The 20,075-nt window shown below is 37.5% G+C and overlaps 1 protein-coding gene across 1 annotated transcript in view; it reads left to right on the forward strand.

Moving 5' to 3' along the window:
• DST (dystonin) overlaps window positions 1-20,075 on the forward strand; it is a 297,096-nt gene that overhangs the window by 257,858 nt on the left and 19,163 nt on the right. Inside the window, 11 exon segments of the mRNA XM_065681484.1 lie at window positions 706-861; window positions 2,856-3,053; window positions 3,617-3,745; window positions 6,757-6,927; window positions 8,164-8,319; window positions 8,551-8,757; window positions 10,474-10,593; window positions 14,633-14,802; window positions 15,136-15,295; window positions 16,623-16,817; window positions 18,021-18,149. Coding sequence (XP_065537556.1) covers window positions 706-861; window positions 2,856-3,053; window positions 3,617-3,745; window positions 6,757-6,927; window positions 8,164-8,319; window positions 8,551-8,757; window positions 10,474-10,593; window positions 14,633-14,802; window positions 15,136-15,295; window positions 16,623-16,817; window positions 18,021-18,149 — 1,791 coding nt within the window.

Raw genomic sequence — 20,075 nt, forward strand, 5'->3', positions numbered from 1 at the left:
AACTATATGTAATAGAATTTGAATTTTGCAATTTATTGAGTTGGTTTTATGGTTTTTAAACCCTTAGCAGTAATTTTGTCACTTCCTCTGTCAACAGTGCCATGTCAAATCATTATTATTCTATTTTGGTTACTTGGTGACATCTTAAGTAGCAGCTGAAAACATGTTTATATGTGTAGAAGTAATATTAGCAGCTGAACTGAGCACTTGGAAAAAAAACCAAACAAACCAACAACTTAGTATTAAACTGTTTCAGTGCTCTTTCCTTAAATTATGGAAACGAAAGAGAGATTTAAAGATGCAGTGCTTTGAAGTGTATTAGTTTTAATAAACTGAATCATTTCACAACAAAGAAAAGGTTTTTAAAAGATTATGCACCAGATTGCATTTATATTGGAATTATGTTTTAAGAGATGAAAAACTACTGTCATATCTCTGACAAGAGAACCTTCAAACTTAACTTGGCTCTGGTTACATGGGTTCTATGAAGGTCAGGAATTCAAGCCTGGAATGTAAGGCTTTACAGGGGAATTGCTAACTCAGCTCTAACTGTAATGCAGTTGCTTGTTTTGGATAACTGTTTCTCCCAGGTTTTATGCTATCATATGCATGTACTCTGCTCTGGATTACAGTGACTAATGGTAATATAAGCCAATTCAATAGCATTGTGAAACCATTTTATTGTTAATTTTATTTTTACTGTAGCACAAGCTGGAAGGTGCCTTGTTAGCCTTGGGGCAGTTCCAGCATGCCCTGGATGAGTTACTGACATGGCTGACACACACAGAAGACTTGCTGAATGAACAGAAACCTGTGGGTGGAGACCCCAAGGCCATTGAAATTGAACTTGCCAAACATCATGTATGTAATTATAATGAATATTAACTGAAATGTTCTTTTGATCTTTATCTTAGTGGTGAGTCTTGTAGTAAAATTTAACACTTGATAAACAATTCTCTATAGAGATTTTCAAGATGCAGATTATAGCTGAAGTGCAGGCTTGAAATAACTAAGATCTTTCCTCTTACTCCTCCATATTCTTTCATTCCTTGCATATGCCATGCAAGTGACATAGGTTTTTAGCTAAAGAAAGAGCAGCTCACCCTAGTCTCCACATTAATTAATTCATCTTCATCTGACCCAGAGAACTCTAAAGTTATTGAAGCTACTACTCTCCCTGAAGCAATAAACTCCTTGATTAGTTCTGTTAAAGCTAGGTCTCACAAAATGCACGTGACTGTTTCACATCCCTTATTCTTTGTTCTTTCTCAGAAAATAGCGATTTGTTGTTCCGAATTTTGCAAAATTGTATCTCAGTTGAATCCAACTTAACATGACGAACGGTTCTTTCAAAGTCTTGGCAAACTTTATTGTGACTTTGGAACCCGCGGAAGAATGCTTCCGTTGTGCCTTTATTTTGAAGAGTATCTCCCGAGAGCAAGAGAATTTCACTACTTCTTTGTGACTCCGTACTGTTCATGACAATGTATTCTTTCTAGGACTGAAGATTTCAATGTCATCTCATTAATACTCTCCTTTCTTTTAAATCTGCCATATGATATTTGGCCTGTGTATGATGTGAAGAGTATTCAGAATCCATTTTGGATTTAGAGAGAATGATTAAAATTGATAATACACAGATAATTAAGGTATTTTCATTGTGTATTTTAATGGCAGCTTCTGAAGCCTTTTGTGTGATCAGCTGGAATTTTTAGCCCAGTGTGATATCAACATGTTCTATATGACTAATGTTAGAAACAGGCCCTTAAAAAAAAAGTTACAGGCCCAGATTGTGCTCTGTGAACCTTTTATATTCTTATTCAATGGAAATACTACTGAAGAAGCATCCAAGCGTCATTTATGTCTATGCTGAAGGAGTTCAGCAAACACATGAACTAATCTACTTCCTTTTCATAAAACAGAGTTTATAGGTTAGAAAGTTCACACAGAAGTGCATCCTGCTGTGGTAGCCTGTAAAAACATCCATCTCTTGAATAACTTGGGAAAGAACAGACCTTGTTCTTAGTGAGCCTCAGCAGGAAGGAAGGGATAAGATGAATCTGTTTCTCTGAATATCCTTTTTTTTCCCTGTTCAGAAAACAAAATAACAAGTATCTTCCAGTGCCTTACTTAGAAGAATTAAAGCAAATGTGATGTGAATTTTTGTATACATAGGCTACTTGTGACTTCATGTTTCATCAAGTTCTCTGTACAGTTTATTCTAAAGTTCCTTTGTGTTTAGCTTTGTATTTTTAGACTATACCAGCATTTTGTGGGAAGTAAGTTTGAACCTGTCCCGTGGAGGACAACAGTCATAAACTTGAGTTTCTTAGATGAAGTTTACCATTCTCTTCCCAAATATTTTGCATATTCTCTTTTTTTTTTTTGTCGCAGTATGGCATAGTAGGCACATAGTATTCTTGTTCCTCTTTCTCTTCTTTTCTCTTTTCAAACAAGTAGTTGGCACTACTATATGTAACATTTTACACCTTACCCTCAAAACCAAAGAAAAATCCTATTAAATAAAAGTATGTAGCAAATTAAGGAAAGTGAAGAAATAATTCTTTACTAGCAGTACTAAAAACTTTTCAGTATTTCAGAAATATATATTCTTAGAATATATTCTTTTGTAATATATAGTTTTTGCCAAGATCTAAAAATAAAATGTATTGCAGAAAGGTCTGTTACGGCTTTTGATTGAAGAGAACTTGGTTATTAGCTTTAATTTCCTAATACCTGTGCTGATGTTAAACTGTTGTCTTGTCACTGGATTAGGACTATCTCAGTCACTGTGATTGCTTTCATTCAATAATTTGTCAACATGGCCAGTCTTACATGCTCTGTTACAATTGTAGGTACTGCAAAATGATGTTTTAGCTCATCAGTCTACAGTGGAAGCAGTTAAGAAAGCAGGAAATGACTTGATTGAATCAAGTGCTGTTGAAGAAGCAAGTAATTTACGGAGCAAGCTGGAACTTCTGAATCAACGCTGGCAAAACTTGTTGGAAAAAACAGAACAAAGGAAACAGCAGCTGGACAGTGCCTTGATCCAGGTGAAAGGGAAATGATCAAGTAAAGAGATAACTCAGGAAAAGTGTCTTTTTACATGAAATACAGAGATAAATGTATTAGAAGTTGGCCTAAATCAAAACCATAATGCAGACCGTCCTGAATTTGGAGAAAGTTTCAACGCAGCTATATCTTCCCCACAGCTTATATTGCTGAATCAAGATTTCAGCTTTTGGCCTACGTATTTTTAAAGGGTGAAATCCTGTATTATTCCTGCATATTAATCAGGGAAAAGATTGATTTTAGAGTTGCTCATTTAACCTGCTTTCCAGATTTCCATGGGGTTTGTTTTTGTTTTTATCAATTAGATTGGATTGAGTTAGTTTAAATGTTGGGTTGTCTTCTTTTTTCTTTGGGTTTTGGGTTTTTTTGTTTCTTTTTGTTTGGTGGGTTGTTGTGGGGGTTTTTTGTTTTCTTTTGTTTATTTAATTTCCTTTGATTATTGCAAATATCTGGTTAAATCTGTTGCCAGTATACTTCTCCATCTGAGCTGGTATTAAAATGGAGAGCATTTAAGTAAGGTCTAAAATGATGTGGTATAATTTAGGCCCAAGGTTTCCATGGTGAAGTTGAAGATATGCAGCAATGGCTGACAGACACAGAACGTCAGCTGTTGGCATCAAAACCTGTTGGAGGTTTACCAGAAACAGCAAGAGAGCAGCTTAATACCCATATGGTAAGTGTCAGTATTAGAATGTTTTGCAAATTACATTTCAGGACTAACTATCTTTCAAGACTGTTTATGGTAAATACAGAGCATGTTCTATATATCACAATGTCTGTACAATATCCTAAAAAATTTTAATAGCCTTCAATACAACACTGTTATTTTCAGTGTAGGAAAAGTAGCTGCTTGGGAAACGCCCAAAGCTGAGCCATTAATAGTGTGGAGACAGCAATAAAAGAATTTTTCCATCTTTATTCTTAGAAAGAAAAACAGAAATGTTTATAAATTTTTCGGTAATTCTTACTCTTTTCCTTCTGTCCTTATAACTACAGTTATACTTTTCTAAAGTATGAAGATGAATATAAAAGTGGTTCACATTCATTGGGCTTTGAATTAAGAGACTCGATCCTTTATTCTCAGTCTAACCAAAGCTGACATTAAAGTCATCATTAGTAAAATGTCATAAGGACTACTGGCGCATATAAAGACTCGGCTTTAGAAACGGCAAGCTGATCAAGATGCCTGAGTTATTCCCTTCCTGCCCTTCCTTTCTCTTTAAGAAACATTCTGTGGAGTTCTCTGCCGTATAGAACCATAGGGCTTAAAAAAAGACACTTAAACGTGATATCTTACCTCAGAGGAAGGTGGTTCATAGTGTTCCATTCATGTAAAATCATGCTGTGCGGTTAGGCCAGGATATAAACTCCAACCAAGTGATCTAAACTCTTGACCTCCTGGCTCAGATGTAGCAGTGATATTTACTGAACTGTCCTTGAACTCGAATATGCCTGACACCATTTCCATTAGAATGCTGAATTGTCAAAGCTTTAAAAATCAGATTTATCTTGGAATAATGCTGAAAATCCTTGCCCACCAAGGTAGGGCACTTTTTTTCTCTTCTTTTTTTTTTTTTTTTTTCTTCCAAAATTTACCAATAATTATTTCTGAGAAGGAAAATAATTTAAAGTTTAAAAATCAGTTATGATAGGAAACAACACCACAGAAATAACCTTGAACTTTTGAACCCCTCCAGTCCTTCTCTTTTTGTCTTTTTCATCCTGGACTTAAAGTCAGATTAAGACCACAAAAATTGCCTGGAAAATGTCAGGGTTTTCTTTGGTACATTCTTCTAATACACAGATTTTCTATACTTATTCTTACAGATAGATTAGTTAAGGAATCTTTAAACTGAATGTAGTATTATAGTTGAAATAAATATAAAATGTGTCCCAGTAATATGTACTTCATATGTACAATCATTTCCTAACTGTACATGTACATTTCAAAGATTGTTACTATCATATAACTGCAGGCATGGAATTGCCATTCTTTAATGTATATAACCCTTAAAAACTAGGGCTTTATTTCAGTATTTCAGTTAGTTAAAGCCCAGTGCATCTGTGTAAATTCTCTCTCCCCTCTCCCTTTCCCTTTCTGTTTTTGTTTTGTGGCAACTGAAATGTTGAAGCCACTTGTCATGTCGAGTGCTACTTACCATGAGTTCCACATTTAAACTTCCTCTAAGTGATATAAACCATGTTAATTTGTGACATGAAAGCGAAGAAGAAAGGTTTGCACTGTATTTTGAGATACATCGATACATTTTGAGTGAGATTTGATTCTCACTGGAAATAATGTTATGAACCATCTTCTTGAGTTATAAGGTCTGCTTCTTCAGATAAGACTAAAAGAGCACTCAACCATAGCCAGTTCACAAATGGAGTTGGGATTGAGCAGCATTTCTAGCTAAGGCAACTCCAGGAAAACAAAAGATACAAGGAGACATTTCAGGACACCAGCAAGAAAGGGGCTTAAAAAGAGGGTTCTTTGGCTCTTAGTGCATCTTAGAACATCCCTCTCTTTTTCTTATAACAATTTAGTTCCTCCTTTAAAAAGAACTTTATTTCTGCCCTGTTAAGAGTGTGACTACTGCACATGTAATCACTGTGATGAGCCCCTGTCTTAGGCTGAGTCCAGACACAGTGTTTGTGGCCGGTCCTCCCACACCCTCCTGGCTATGCCTGACCTGTGCTGTGCTCCTTATGTTTACTTTTGAAGGGTTCTTGTGCTGCAATAAAATAAGATGCTCTGGGGAGTTAGGAAACCAGAAGTTCTGTCGGGAGTTTGGGAGGAAGCAGGCTAGATGACACCGCTGTTCATAGTCCTCAGAAAGGAAGCAAAAAGCTGTTAAAATCTCAGCTCATAGTTGAACCTGCTTCCTGCTTTGTTTTGCCCTTCTCTGTGATCAGGTACAACCCTATGTACAGTTCTCTCTTAACCTAAAGAAAATGTTGGGTTTGGGCTCTTGTCCTGGGAATCAGAGGAAAAAACTTTTTCCTCCTATTTGCAAGCCACTTACTGGCCGTCTTCTGGAAGGTGTTCCTCATTTTGGAGTCTGCAGCAGCTTCATTAGCACATTTTGTATGGTCTGTTACAAATATTGAACATAGCCTTCTGAATCATAGGAATGCAATACATCTCATTTTTTGCATGGTTAAAAAAGAGTAGTTAGTAGAATAGTTAGCAAGTAAAACAGTTTTTACCATTATTCTTTGTATGTGTAAAATGTCTTCAGTGCTCTTCCCTGGCGAATGAAGGAAGGTAGGAAACAAAAGAGACAATGTACAATAAAGCAGCCCTCCCAAGTTGTCCCACCCACTTTTGAAGGTGTATTGAATAGGTCTGGGCTTTCAGCGCGCCATATAATGCAGACGCTTTTTGTGTTTCAGATGGACTTTAAACCAACCAAATTGTAGCAAATCTTGTGCAATAAGCACACTGTACTTTCTTTGCCAAGCTTTGGATCTCAGAGAAAACATCTGACAGAATATGCAAGTTCTCATTTCCTGAATAATCGGGCCCTTTCTTTGCTCATTTGGCTTTTTATGAATTACATATATTTCCTTTATTAGTCTTAATAATATGCCCTAAATGTTGAGGGAGGAATAAATGTTATACTAGCATTTGTAAAGAGTATTGAATTTCTACCTGACTTATTTTTTGGTGCTTGCTTTATTTAGGAACTTTGTGCTGCCTTTGAAGCCAAAGAAGAGACATATAAGTGTCTGATGCAGAAAGGCCAGCAGATGCTCGCAAGATGCCCAGAGTCTGCTGAAACAAACGTTGAGCAGGACATAAATAACTTAAAAGAAAAATGGGAATCAGTACAAACAAAGCTCAGTGAAAGAAAAGTATGTGTTTTTACAAAAAAAATAGAAGTGTAAATCATGTATGAAAGAACGTTAATGTTCAGTGTGTTATGCATACATACTTGCTTGATCTTTAAGTTGTAGAGACAGTTATGCAAAATGCAGTGGTATATTTAGAGAGTACTGGGGAAAATATGGGACTGAGGAAGATGATTATCCATAATTTGGGGGGAGGATGTTTGAGAAGGGCACAAGTCTGTTCCATATGTTCCATAGAAATATGTTAAAGGATACTGATAATGCTCAGGGCTTTTCTGGTTTTTATTACAGTAATCGTAGACAGGAGAGAGTGAATAAAATTATTTGATCATTCAGATTTCTCTCCTTCTCAGTACAGAATTGCTGCATTAATTTGCCTAGCTTTTATCTATTTGTTTTTTCTTAAATTTCCCAAATGCTTGGCCTTTTGCCATGTACTTCAAGTGACTACCTTCTGTTCTAACAGAGATCAATGGCATGACTTCACCGATATGCAACACATGCTTTCTTATTATTCATTTCATTTTGCTTTCATTCCTTCATGAACTATAGTCCATTTGTTCTACCTCAATCAAACAATGAAGAATATCAATAATTACAAACAGGGTAACTCTCTGTACAGTCCTGATTTTAATACAGTCTCATTTTAATGTAAGAATGACAGTGTCTCTTAAGGTAACTGTATAATGTAAGAACATCAAACTAATTAATACCCAATATGAGCACCTTCTTGCAGGAAGCTGTCATGTTAGAGTGCTCAGCTATGCCAGCAGTGCAGTTGTTTGAAAATCACTGACTACTGTCTCATGATCAATAAAAATTCTGTATTCAAAATTCAGGCAACCTAAATGGCAATTGGACTTCATTAGAAAGAAGTGTTGTAGGCAAACTTGTTCTTTGTTCTACTGGTTTCGGTTTGAAATGGGTAAATCCATATGTCCTGTTAAGATTAAGCAGTAGAAGATGTAATATTCTAATGCGGAAAATTTTATCTTGATACTAGGTACTATATTTTCTGTTCATCTATCATGCATAATGTTGCTGTTATTCTTTTATCTCTCTCCTTTAAAATGCTCAAATGTAAGCTGTTAGTTTAGAACTCAGAAACTTTGAGTTGGAAAAATGTTTAAAAATGCTAAACTAAAATGGTTTACTCCAAAATGCTGAACTAAAATGGTTTACTTGGCTGAAGCTCCTGCACAGTATCAACTGCTATTAAAGTATGATCTGTCTTTACAGACCAAACTGGAAGAAGCCCTCAGTTTAGCGATGGAGTTCCACAACTCACTTCAAGATTTCATCAATTGGCTTACTCAGGCTGAGCAAACTCTAACTGCAGCTTCTCGGCCAAGTCTTATCTTGGATACTGTCTTGTTTCAAATTGACGAACACAAGGTATGTAAAGAAACAGATGTGTAATGTTTTTCTCCCACTTTGTGTAGATACTTCAACAATGTCCAAATGAACCCTGTAATACTGGCACTTGAAGAAACATTTAATTTGTTTAGAATTGGATTTTATAGTCTTTGTTGCTATGTCATACTTTTATCAGACTGTTTTTTTTCACTGTTTACCCAGTGCTTGGGCAACATAATATTGAGAGTAATTTTCTCCCTTTTTTCCAAGGTTTTTGCCACAGAAGTGAATTCTCATCGAGATCAGATCATAGAGCTGGACAAAACTGGAACCCACTTGAAATATTTCAGCCAGAAACAGGATGTTGTCCTTATTAAGAATCTGCTGATTAGTGTACAGAGTCGATGGGAAAAAGTAGTTCAACGCTTAGTTGAAAGGGGAAGAGCTTTGGATGATGCAAGGAAAAGAGCCAAACAGGTAATTGGACAACAGCTGTTGTACACTTCTTTGAACTTAGCTGTAATTACATCCAGACTTGAAGAATAAGGTGCCTTAAAACACTTTCAAGTAAGTCTTGAGTTTAGTGTAACAGACAGTGTTGAGGTAGTGGAGCAATTTCTGTGATTCAGTCATAGAGCACTTCATTTGGGAGGTGAAGGTGTCATTTTCAACCCAAGCAGTGACTTCTGTCTGCAATACAGGATAGTCTGAAAGAAGAAAGTTACAGTGTGGCTTCCAGATGTATATTAATGCCATCTATTCTCAAAAAGAAGTTTCACAATCAACCCCTTATATTTTAAAGAATGTGATGAACCCCTTTCAAGTAATCTGTGGGAGTATCGCTTAATATTTTCTTTTGGGGTTTGTCTTGTGCTCTGATTGATGCTCATCACTTCCTCAATCTCTTATGTTAGTTACTGGACCAATATTTTCTGTGTGGTAAGATATCTCCATTTATTTTCTTAAAAATCTGGAAAGTTGTTGGGGTTTTGGGGGGTTTGGTTTTTTGTTTTTCTTTTTTTATACTGTTTTCCTCACCAGGGAACGTTCATGTTTTTTCATTAGATTCAGGTTCCCCTCACTGAGGAACAAAAACGATAAGATGCAGAATGTGTGAGAGGAGTATGATTTGTTTAAATATCAATAGGAAGTTCAAGCTTCTTTTTGTTCAAGTGACCATGACTATTCAAGATTTGGTAACATTCATAGCCAAACCACATAGCCATGTTTACTGCTACTACCACTCAGCTCATAGAGTAAGAACTCTGAGCAATAAATTAGCCTATAAGCCAATCAAATGATATTTGTTTTCCAGCAGTTTCTCTTGTGGATTCACATGCACAGCAGTTCTGCAATGAGATGGATTTCATCTCTATATCCATTTACAGAGCTGAATACAATAAGTTGCTAATTTAGGATGACACCTATCTGCAGAGCAGAGAAGGAGTACTGAAGGGTACAGGTGTCAAGGCCTGAGCCACAGCCCTTAAACAACAGAGTCCAGGAGCCTTGAGAGATTCCTGAACTAGTTTCTGTGCTTTCATCTGTAGGATTCTAGACAAGAAGAATCTTCAAAAGAGACAGAAAGAAACAACCAACTTAGAAAAACTGAATCCCAGAGGGATGTCATTTTGTGAAAACTGGCTGAATCGTTAGTCTTTCCCTGTTTCCTTCCCTGAAGCACTCTTTTTCTTTAGACAGGAAGGAAGATCAAGAATATGTTCCTTGCCCATCAAGATAGCATTTGATATAATGAGAGCATTTATGAGTGTCCCAGGGAAAATCTTGGGCATTCATCCAGACAGGAGTTTTCCCTAGTGATTTAGTACTATTATGGGACATGCCGATATGTTGTCCCGTGTAGGCAATAGCTAAGCCCCATTCTTGTTGTATTTACAATTCATTACTAAGAATATTGGAGGCTAAATAAGCAAGGTATCAACAGAAGTTACCACTATGTCTCTGAAAGATACATACTGTGCTAATTCATCTGGGAGAAGAGAGGCTAAGTCTAGTGGGCATGTGGTTGGGCTAGTCCTGTTTGAGAGACCAGGGAGAAAAAGCACACCAAATCTTTTCGAAGTCAGCCAAATACTTGGTTGGCCTTTAGAGAACTGGCTGAGGTTTAATGTTTTCAGGCTATTTTATGAACCAGTGAATTTTACATTCCATGCAAATCTCACTTCCCTGCAGTTCCATGAAGCCTGGCACAAACTTATGGAGTGGCTGGAAGAGTCAGAGAAATCTTTGGACTCAGATCTTGAAATTGCAAATGACCCTGACAAAATAAAGATGCAGCTCGCACAGCATAAGGTGAGTTGTGAGTGATGACGTGCAAAGTGCCTGGTGAGGTGGAGGTAAGCCTGTCAGCCTTGCATTGTTCCGTCAGCAAATGAAGTAGATTTGTGGCCTCATTACAATGGAGTGCTTATTTGCATCAGATTAAGTGGTGGTGTGTTACAGGTGGGGAGTGAAAAAAAACTTTTCACAGTACTTGGTCTGTGCAGAATAATAATAAAGGACCATGGAAATTTTGGAATCTCTGAAGAGGTTTTATTGCAGGTTTTTTTGCAGTCCTTAAACCAGAAATTTACTGATTTTCATCAAGAAAGTACAGTGACACCATTAGTAGCAAAGGTAGTTTTTCTTCCTGGGATTCAAAATTCCAGGACCAGCTTTCCACAAACCCAGCTACTGTAGATAAAAATGTAAAAATCCCCCTGATTGACTTGGCTGTGCAAACAAATAATGATAATGTAACTGCTCTTTAGTTTCATCAGACACAGAGCAAAAGGAAAGACAGAAGAAGTCTTTACTTCATTTTTACTTTTGAAAAGAGCCTAGAATAATATATTACTGAGGATCAAGTAGGTAAGTGGTAGAATCCTCAGACTGTCTCAAGATTTATCTTGGAGCAGTTTCATTAGAGACAGAATACTGAGAGATCATTAATTTTTCTGCATTTTGGCATGTATTTTCTTCTGCTTTTCTTGTGAGTTTTACTGTTCTCCGTTTAATATTTTTCCATTCTGCACAATATTCCCAATGGTTTGCATATCTGATTTTTTCGTTTTCAATGTAGCTTCTGATGATTGCTTTTACCTCCAACAAGTTTTGCCATGTTCATTAACAATTGGTTACTGCATCAGACTGCTTTATATTTTTATCATCACTCAGTTTATGTTATGATTTAAGTATTATTTATGAACCAGGAAAACATTCTCCTTTAATATGGCTAAAGTTGGCTGCTGGTCAAGCAAAAAGTAGTTTTACCTATGTTTGCTGTTAAAGCTTCTAGAGCAAACCTACATTAACATTCTGTTATGTAAATGCTTCAATTTCATTTTGTTCTGGGGTTGCTGCTGTTGCCAGAATTTGAAGTCAGCAGTGGGAATTGAGGAAAAAACCTTGCTGTTAAGATAGTCTTTCTTGTCTTCTCTGACTGTATTAGTCTTTTAATCATTTCACTCCTGTCTTTTAAGCTCAAACTCCTCATGAGTACAGCCAACACACTGCGACTTTGCTTTGAGGTCTTTTCAGGACTTTACCTGTATTCTTCTTCCCCCTTCTGAAACATTAAATGTGATAATCCCTCTTGTTCTTTATACCTACAGCAGTATGTTTTGTGAACTCAGGCTTCCTCACATGGATTGGCAGACTCATCGCTTCTCTCAGTGATATCTTTTCTCCAGCTTCTTTTCCTATAAAATGCTGCAAAGAATAGCTACTTGAGTTGATTGAATCTCATTAGGGAATGGGAAGGGACATTAGGATTGAAACTGGCATTTTGAGAGAGGGAATTCTGTGAACTTTGTGTCTTTAAACTTCAAACAGTTCCCCCCCTCAAGGAATCAACTCAGTTGTTTTTTAACAACCTGTCAAACCTCCAAACGCTGCAATGTCCTTCCTTGTATTTTGAGTCTTTTCCTTCTACTCCCGCATACACCCTCTGTGTCTGTCTTTGTCTTTCTGTCCAGCCTTGAAGGTTTCCTTGCTCCATTTAGTAAACGAGTTTGCTATCTGAACTGAATGTGTGCTGTAAGCAATAATTTGGATTCACTCTTTGCCAATTGTTACTGCCAAAACAACAAAAAAAGTCCCTGAAAGAGAAAAGCCAAGATAATATGTTTTCTCTCTTGCTTATATCTAGTGTGTTGCCAGGGACTTTTGGGGGTTATTCATAGTCTGTTCATCAGCAATTTTTTCTCATTTTTAGAAATCAGGAATGGAAAAACCCATACTATCCATTCCTATGCTAATGCTCGATATTTTTTACAGTACATTTATATGAACCTGGATAATTTTATCTGTATGTTCCCATCTTCCTTAAAGGAAAGGTAGATAGATGAACAAAATCTCAGTAATTAGCTTACCTGTCTCCTCTGGCCAGCTTAAATCAAAATCTACTCCCAATTACATCTCTGTGAAATAAAATGGAAGTAGATGTGGTACAGTGTGTGTAGTCTCTCAAAGAATGAATTGACTACAGCCCTTTGTTCACCTTTACGTCTGCTTTTTCTGTATGATCCTTCTCTGACAGCAATTTCATTGTGTTTCCTCATGCACACCAAGTCACACTGTGCAAGTAGTGTTAAGCAGTTAACCCGATCGAATAAAAGGAGTACAGACCTACTGTTTGTATTGAAGGAACTTTTATAATAAGAGGGTTATTTTCATTTTGAAAATTGTTTTTATTTTTATTGTAGTTTTAGCTTGACAGTGGTGTTTGTATTCTTTCTTAAAGCATGTTTCCTTGTTTTATATGGGGAAAATAAAAGGACAGTAAGGAAATACTAGATTACAAAACAAATGTTGCCTTTTTTTCCCCCCCCCCGATGAATTCTGCTTCTCAGGATCCTGAAATAACCTTAAAGTAAGGACAGTACAGTGCAAAATACCAAGCAAGTTTTAGAAAAGGAACCTTGGATCCCCTGGATCCCCCTTTGTAAAGTGGTTACACTGTCTGCATGGCATAACCCAGTGTCTGCCTCCTACTTAAGACACCTCCATTCCACCTATGCTTTCCCTGACACACATTCACATCTAAAAAGAGAAGATGGCTCTGTGGATGCATGGGAAAGTTGGTGGAAGAGTTGGGAATTGCTGTTGCACAGGTTGGTGCAGACCAGCTGGGAACAGCTTGCCAGTCCGAGGTGAGCAGCTGTGCACATGCTGGCAGTGATGATGAGGCATCCTTGCAGTCTTTACATGCCTGAGGAATTACTGTGAGATATAAGTGGTAACTGTTTCCTTGCTGGATGTGGTTATACTGAATGTTGCTCTGAATTAGATGAAAATCTGCTTCAGCAAGCATTGAGCAAAATCTCTTTCGGCTTTTCGTGGAGGGAAAAAAAAAACCCAAAAGAACAGGAATATGTATTTGATTCCGTAGATATGACTTTCCTAAAGCGGATTTGTGATTTTTCTTTTCTTTTAAACTGTTTTCCTACTAGCAGTTCACAAATGGGTGAAATAAAATACTTCAAGTATTGCTACCATTTAAAAGCTGCTGTGTTGGGCTAGTTTTGTCTCTTGGCAGTGTTTCTTTATTGAATTATTTACTCTGTCAGTCAGTGAACTCCTCTGCAGTACCAGATGAGCTATGTTTCTGTGTGTTCCTTTGTGCCTGTGGAAAGCTTTCAGAGGCTTTTTGCAGAAGAAGCTGTCAGAGTTGGCAGATGCAACTGCTGTGTCACTGTCATCTTCCAAAGTCCCTGGATCACAGGAACCTGCTTCTGACCATGACTTCCAGCCCAAATTGAGTTACTGGATGTCACCTGGCTGCTTCTTGTGCCTGGATCTGCACATGTTTGGCATGCAGTTCTTCCCAGTTATAATATGTTTCAGTTTTAGGAGGGTTGAATGCTTGTGATTGGAGGTTTCCCAGCTTGACCATGAGGAGCTTTGTAAGCATTGGGGTGCTCTACACTGGCTTGACATCTTAGTATATAAAAATAGTATGATGACTACTCATTCATGGCTTCTAAAGTAGAAGTTCTTTCACATTCTTCTGACTAACAGGCAGCCCCATGCTGAAATTTAGGAATATTATGGCAGGATGAGAATCACTGCTGTCACTGGAGGAGGGATTTTCCAGAAGTTGTTCCAGTGGCTGTAGGGCTGCATTCCCAGAGAAGGACAAAAGGCAGGGACTCTGTTAGTGTTAAGCCCCATATAATTTCAGGTGCACTGCGGGATTAGCAAACTAGAAATATTGCAGTCAGCTTAAAATTTTCTTGCAGCAACATCTACAATTTCCATTGCAAATAATATATCAAAGATTGATTAGTTAACTATGGCCTGTAAGCAGTTAATGCTGTATGGGTATTTTCTTTTTCCTCCATACATATAGGAATTCCAGAAATCTCTCGGTGCCAAACATTCTGTGTATGATACCACAAATAGGACTGGACGCTCCTTGAAAGAGAAAAGCACCTTGGCTGATGACAACTTGAAACTTGATGATATGCTAAGTGAACTAAGGGATAAGTGGGATACAATTTGTGGAAAATCAGTGGAAAGGTAATTGAAAACCAATTTAATTTTTCACCAGATAAGAAAAAGGCTTAAGAGAATTCTTTTGGCTCCTGTTTTGGCTTTTGTTGTGTAAAATAAAACCAGAGTGGCTAGCTTCTTTGATAATTAGGAGTGCCAAAGCAATAAAATACTAGAAATGCATACTTTCTTGAAGGTATAGAAGAGGACTGGGGTGACGGATGGGGTGGGCCCACTATTTAAAAAAGGAAACACTGCTTTAAAGCTCTCAGTTGTCATTCTTTTATGGTGAAAATGTTTTCTTAATATGAATGGTTTGTGTGTGCTCATATTAATTTTAATCATTTCTTTTTTCCCCAGACAAAATAAACTGGAGGAAGCCCTGTTATTTTCTGGACAATTTACTGATGCTCTACAAGCTCTCATCGACTGGTTATACAAAATTGAACCTCAGCTGGCAGAAGATCAACCAGTACATGGAGACATTGATTTAGTGATGAACCTGATTGACAATCACAAGGTAATTTCAAAAATATTCTTTTTTAATAACTAGATTGGGCATAAGTGTAGCATTTTAATACTATTTTTATTTGGCTATTCAGTGATTTTTAGAAACGTGGAACAGTTTTGGAACACAAACATGTCATCAAAATGGAAGATGTTACAAAACATACATGGAAGAAGACAACTGTTAGTGACATTGACACCAGTTAGAAAAATTATTTTACTGGAAATCTTTGGGGAGGCAGGGCTTTTCATTTAGTACATCTGCTAACCAAATGTCCAGTGTACTCGTCATGGCGACAGCAGCCTTGCAAACCTCTGGGGCTGCTGTATATTCACTGAGAAAAGCAGTTGCAATACTTGAGTTATGCATGGGAGTATACAATTATACTATGGCCCAGGAAGCCTACATTGGCAAGCCACAATATTTTGGTTCTGAAGTGGTTTTGGAGATGGGAGCAAGTAGGAGGTGTAGAATTGTGCTTCTGAATCCCAGTTCTGCAGTTTAATATGTTGAAAGAAACAACTGTTGAAGTTACCGGTATTGCAAAGGCTACACACAGTTGGAGCTCTGGAGCCTGGGAGGATTATGAGCTGACGGTCCCTCTGTTCATCTACCAGTGACTTGCAGTATCCAAACACTGTTTAGTGGGGAGGAGGTATTGTCCCTCATGAAAAAAAGTGTTTTGAAACATGGGTTGTTTATAAAATTAACCTGGAATATCTGGAATTGCTTCTGAAATCCCATGGTATACCACAAGTAAGTCATAGCCAGTAGTATGGTATACTGCAATTGTCATATCTTTTAAGAGCTTCCTTTATGTACCTGGAGCTTGTTCAGTCTGCAAATGTGAGCGTACTCTCACATAAATATATGAATATGTGGTGAGATCTGCAACCTTACAGTCAAATCCCAAATGGGGATTTATTTCTGATTTTCTGATTTCAAACCTTCTTGATTATTAGTGTTTTATCTGATGTTTTCCTGGCATGGCAATCTTGTGCATTATCAGCGTGTCAGATCAGTTGCTTTGGTGAAGAGGGTAAAGCCAGTGTGGTAAGGAGGCTAGATTACCCATGCATTGTGTCAGGATGGGTTCTCATGATCTGCCTGACATTTCCCTACCATATTCCAGTTTTATTAGGATAGGGTAGAGTGTAAATATCTTCATACGGAATCTGATAAGATGAATTTGTGTGGTTTGCATCACTTAGATGGAATTGCTCTTAACTAAACTAAATCTGCATTTCAATTTCTTTTTGTAACCAGTAGTTTTTTCTTATTCTTTATGGAATTATGCCTTAATGAGTTAAACATTTCAAATATATTTGGTGGTGCCTAGGTTTTCCAGAAGGAGCTGGGGAAAAGAACAAGCAGTGTCCAGGCTCTGAAGCGCTCTGCAAGGGAGCTGATAGAAGGCAGTCGTGATGACTCTTCGTGGGTCAAAGTCCAAATGCAGGAGCTGAGCACTAGATGGGAGACAGTTTGTGCTCTGTCAGTATCCAAGCAAACACGACTGGAACAGGCTCTTCGGCAGGTAGAGAACTACTAATGGTGCTGCATATACTTTATGAGAAGTAGTGAAAATACCTTGCAGTCTAGTTGCCAAAAATTTAATTTCATTTTCACTTAATGTCATTCAATTTAATTTCATTTCATTTGAAAATACTCTTCTTGCTCATCTATTGCTTACCTTGTCTCTATCCCCTTGCCACAGCACATAAGTAATGCCTATTGGCATTTATTGCTGTTATTATTAGTCTATACCACAAATGCAAAGCAAATGTTTCAAAAACCTTACCATCTAAGGAAGTCACCAAAGACACAGTCAAGCGTGAAGGGTGATTAAGAACTCTACCCCCTTCACAGGAAGCTGGAGATTGCAATCGTATTTACGTCCTTTGTGCCTTACTGGAAAGGAGTAAGTTTGTGTGCTGAAAACTTGTTTACGTTGGCACAATTACAATGCGCAGTGAAGTACATTGTAGTAAAAAGGAGTTGTGCGCTCAGGAGCTAGAACAGTCTGTGTGTCAGTACTGGCTGGTAACAATCCCAAACAGATAGGTCCATCTATATTGTTTCCAAACATTTGAGATAATATGGATGTACAGCTCTGCAAAGATACAGTAGGTTGGGCTGATGCTGAGTTTGGGCCCCTGCCATAGTGATGTATCCATTGTACACAAAATTCCTGCCCTGCTTTTCCTAGGGTAGTATGTTTGCCCAACTATCCAGTCTCTCAGCAGGCACTATCTTGAGCTACCTCAGACACTAGTTATGTCTGAATATGGCTGCACCTGAAGGTGGAACTCTCTTGTTTTTCCCAGACGTAAAAGGGTTAGTCACCAGAGGGATGTCAATTAATTTTGCTTAACTGGTGATTTAGGCCATGATAAAAATACAGTTCTCATCTCCCCAGCTGGTCCATGAAAGCACCTCCCGTGCAATTTGTCAGCGTGAAGGCATGACATTCTCAGCTGAGCTGCAAATATACTATAAATCAGATGGCTAAAAGCATGAACAGGCTTTTAGGCTTCCTATATTTTTTTGGGAAGCATGAGATGTTTTTACAGTTATGAAAATGCAGTACTGTATATCATTGACTTTTTAATGGAAAGTTAATGTGCCAGTACTGCTGCTTGATTAATGACTCCAAATGTGGGATTAGACTCCTTGTATAAGCTTCAGCATGCCTGTCAGATCCCCTTCTGAGTGACCATGACTTCTTGTATTTTAAAAGGCAGAAGAATTCCACTCTGTTGTCCATGTCCTTTTGGAGTGGTTGGCAGAGGCAGAGCAGGCTCTTCGTTTCCATGGGATCCTTCCAGATGATGAAGAGGCTTTGCGTACACTGATAGACCAGCACAGGGTAAGCAAGAAAATGAAGAGGGTACTCTTAATTTTAATAGGTCTGTAGAGGGTAGAATAAACGAAAGGAGGCAAAGTCTATCCTATACAGTCCTGTACAGCATCTTGTTCATTTTTGCAACTGTCTCTGTAGAGAAACTAGAAGTAAAATGGAGTTGAAGGTTTGGTGCCTGTACTGGTCGGCTGTTGTCTGAGTCATTTTGGCTTACTAAGAAAATCATGGGCCTTTAGAAAGTGTCTGTAAGCATTTATAGACATATACAAACCTCTCTGGAATTTATTGTGCCTGACAGTTATAACACAGTCTTCTAGCATAGCAAAAGTATGTCTGTCACCTTAGCGCCACCGAGCAAAACAGCATATACTTTTCTCTCAAGGTCATTTGTAAATGTCAGCAGAATGATGTTACCATCCATTAACCTACTGTCATGGTGAAACAGCACGCTGTCATACTTCATGTGCCTGAGGTACTGAAATACTGCAGTGTCATAGGTCCTGCAGATACTAGATTATAGGATATCAAACTAGCTTTGCAGTAATGAAAAATGACTAAGTAAGGAACGTGGTGGTCATTTACTCTTCAAATAGGAGGATACATACATACACATTTTTGAGCCCCTACAAGACTCTTTTTGTAAGTGCAGTAGTAATAGTACCAAGGATATAGTGCCCATAATATTATAGAATAAGTTATAAGAATAATGGATTTTTTCATCATTGCTCTGAAGAAAGTTATAACAAAACTTACAGAGAGTGGAAAAGCATTCTGTGTAAATTGAGTTTGGGAATACTATTATGCAGAGGAGTGTGTGCAGGGTACGACTATAATGGCTCATAACTAAGGACTGCAGACTGCAATGTTTTGACGTTTTCAGATTTAATTTAGGGCCATGGAAACTGGGTGCTGTTCTTTAGCTGGCAAATGTATGTATGCATCAGTGTCTGCTGACTAATGTTGGCAGTAGCAACCTGCTGTCTCCGATGCAGTGAAATTTGTCTTTCCTCCACATGTACTTCATCAGTTCCCTTTTATTTAATTTTTTTGTCTTCTGAATACAGAAGAAAGAATTGTCTGAATTAAATCTTAGGTCCACCGAAAAAAATAGAAAAAAAAAAATTCTCCTTCTGCCATGTAGGTTGACTAACAAAAGATTTCTGTACAAAAGCTCAGAATTGTGCTGCCAAAGCTAAAGCATAACTTGGAACTTCAGACTAAAGCAAAGTTTGTCTCTGAGAAACCCTGTCCAGGTGGGGAGAGTAATTGCTAGCACAACACAACCAAACTCAGTGTTAGATGTGGCCATACTGTACTTAAAGTTTCTTAGGAGACTTTCAATGTTTTCCCAACCACATTTTCTTCTTAAAGGCCAAATAATAGACATACAGAAATTTTCAAGCTAAGAAAGATTGTGGCACTGCTGCTTTACCACTCAATAAGCACATACAGCAAAATCTCCCTTGAGTAAGTGGTCTCTCCTCTTAAGCTTATAACATCAGCTTTCACGAAATAAGAACAAAAAATAGAAGGAAAATAAAGGAAAATGTAATATAAGAGCTTTAAATGTAACATCTGTATCATAATGCTGCAGTACTAATATCAAAAAGGTATGACTGACATTATTTAAGTAAATATGCAGTGTATTTTCCTTTTGTCACTGTGAGTCTTGTAAAATAGTTTTAATGCATTTGTATCCAGCTACATTTTGAAAGGTTTCTTTGGGATGGTATTTTATTCAAATAGTCCGTCTTTATGCCCATTACTGATTTTCTTGTCTTGAATACTGCACATGATCTAATGAATTCTATCTCAGGCAGAGAAGTTTCTGTCACTTGCCAAATTCTCTATGGACTGAGAGGTGTAGTGGGTTAATGCACTGCATTAGTTAATGAGAAGCATCCCATCACCTCTCTTGTAAATGCATCTGTA

This window comes from Lathamus discolor, chromosome 5, assembly GCF_037157495.1.
Source record: "Lathamus discolor isolate bLatDis1 chromosome 5, bLatDis1.hap1, whole genome shotgun sequence".
Lineage (NCBI taxonomy): Eukaryota > Metazoa > Chordata > Aves > Psittaciformes > Psittacidae > Lathamus > Lathamus discolor.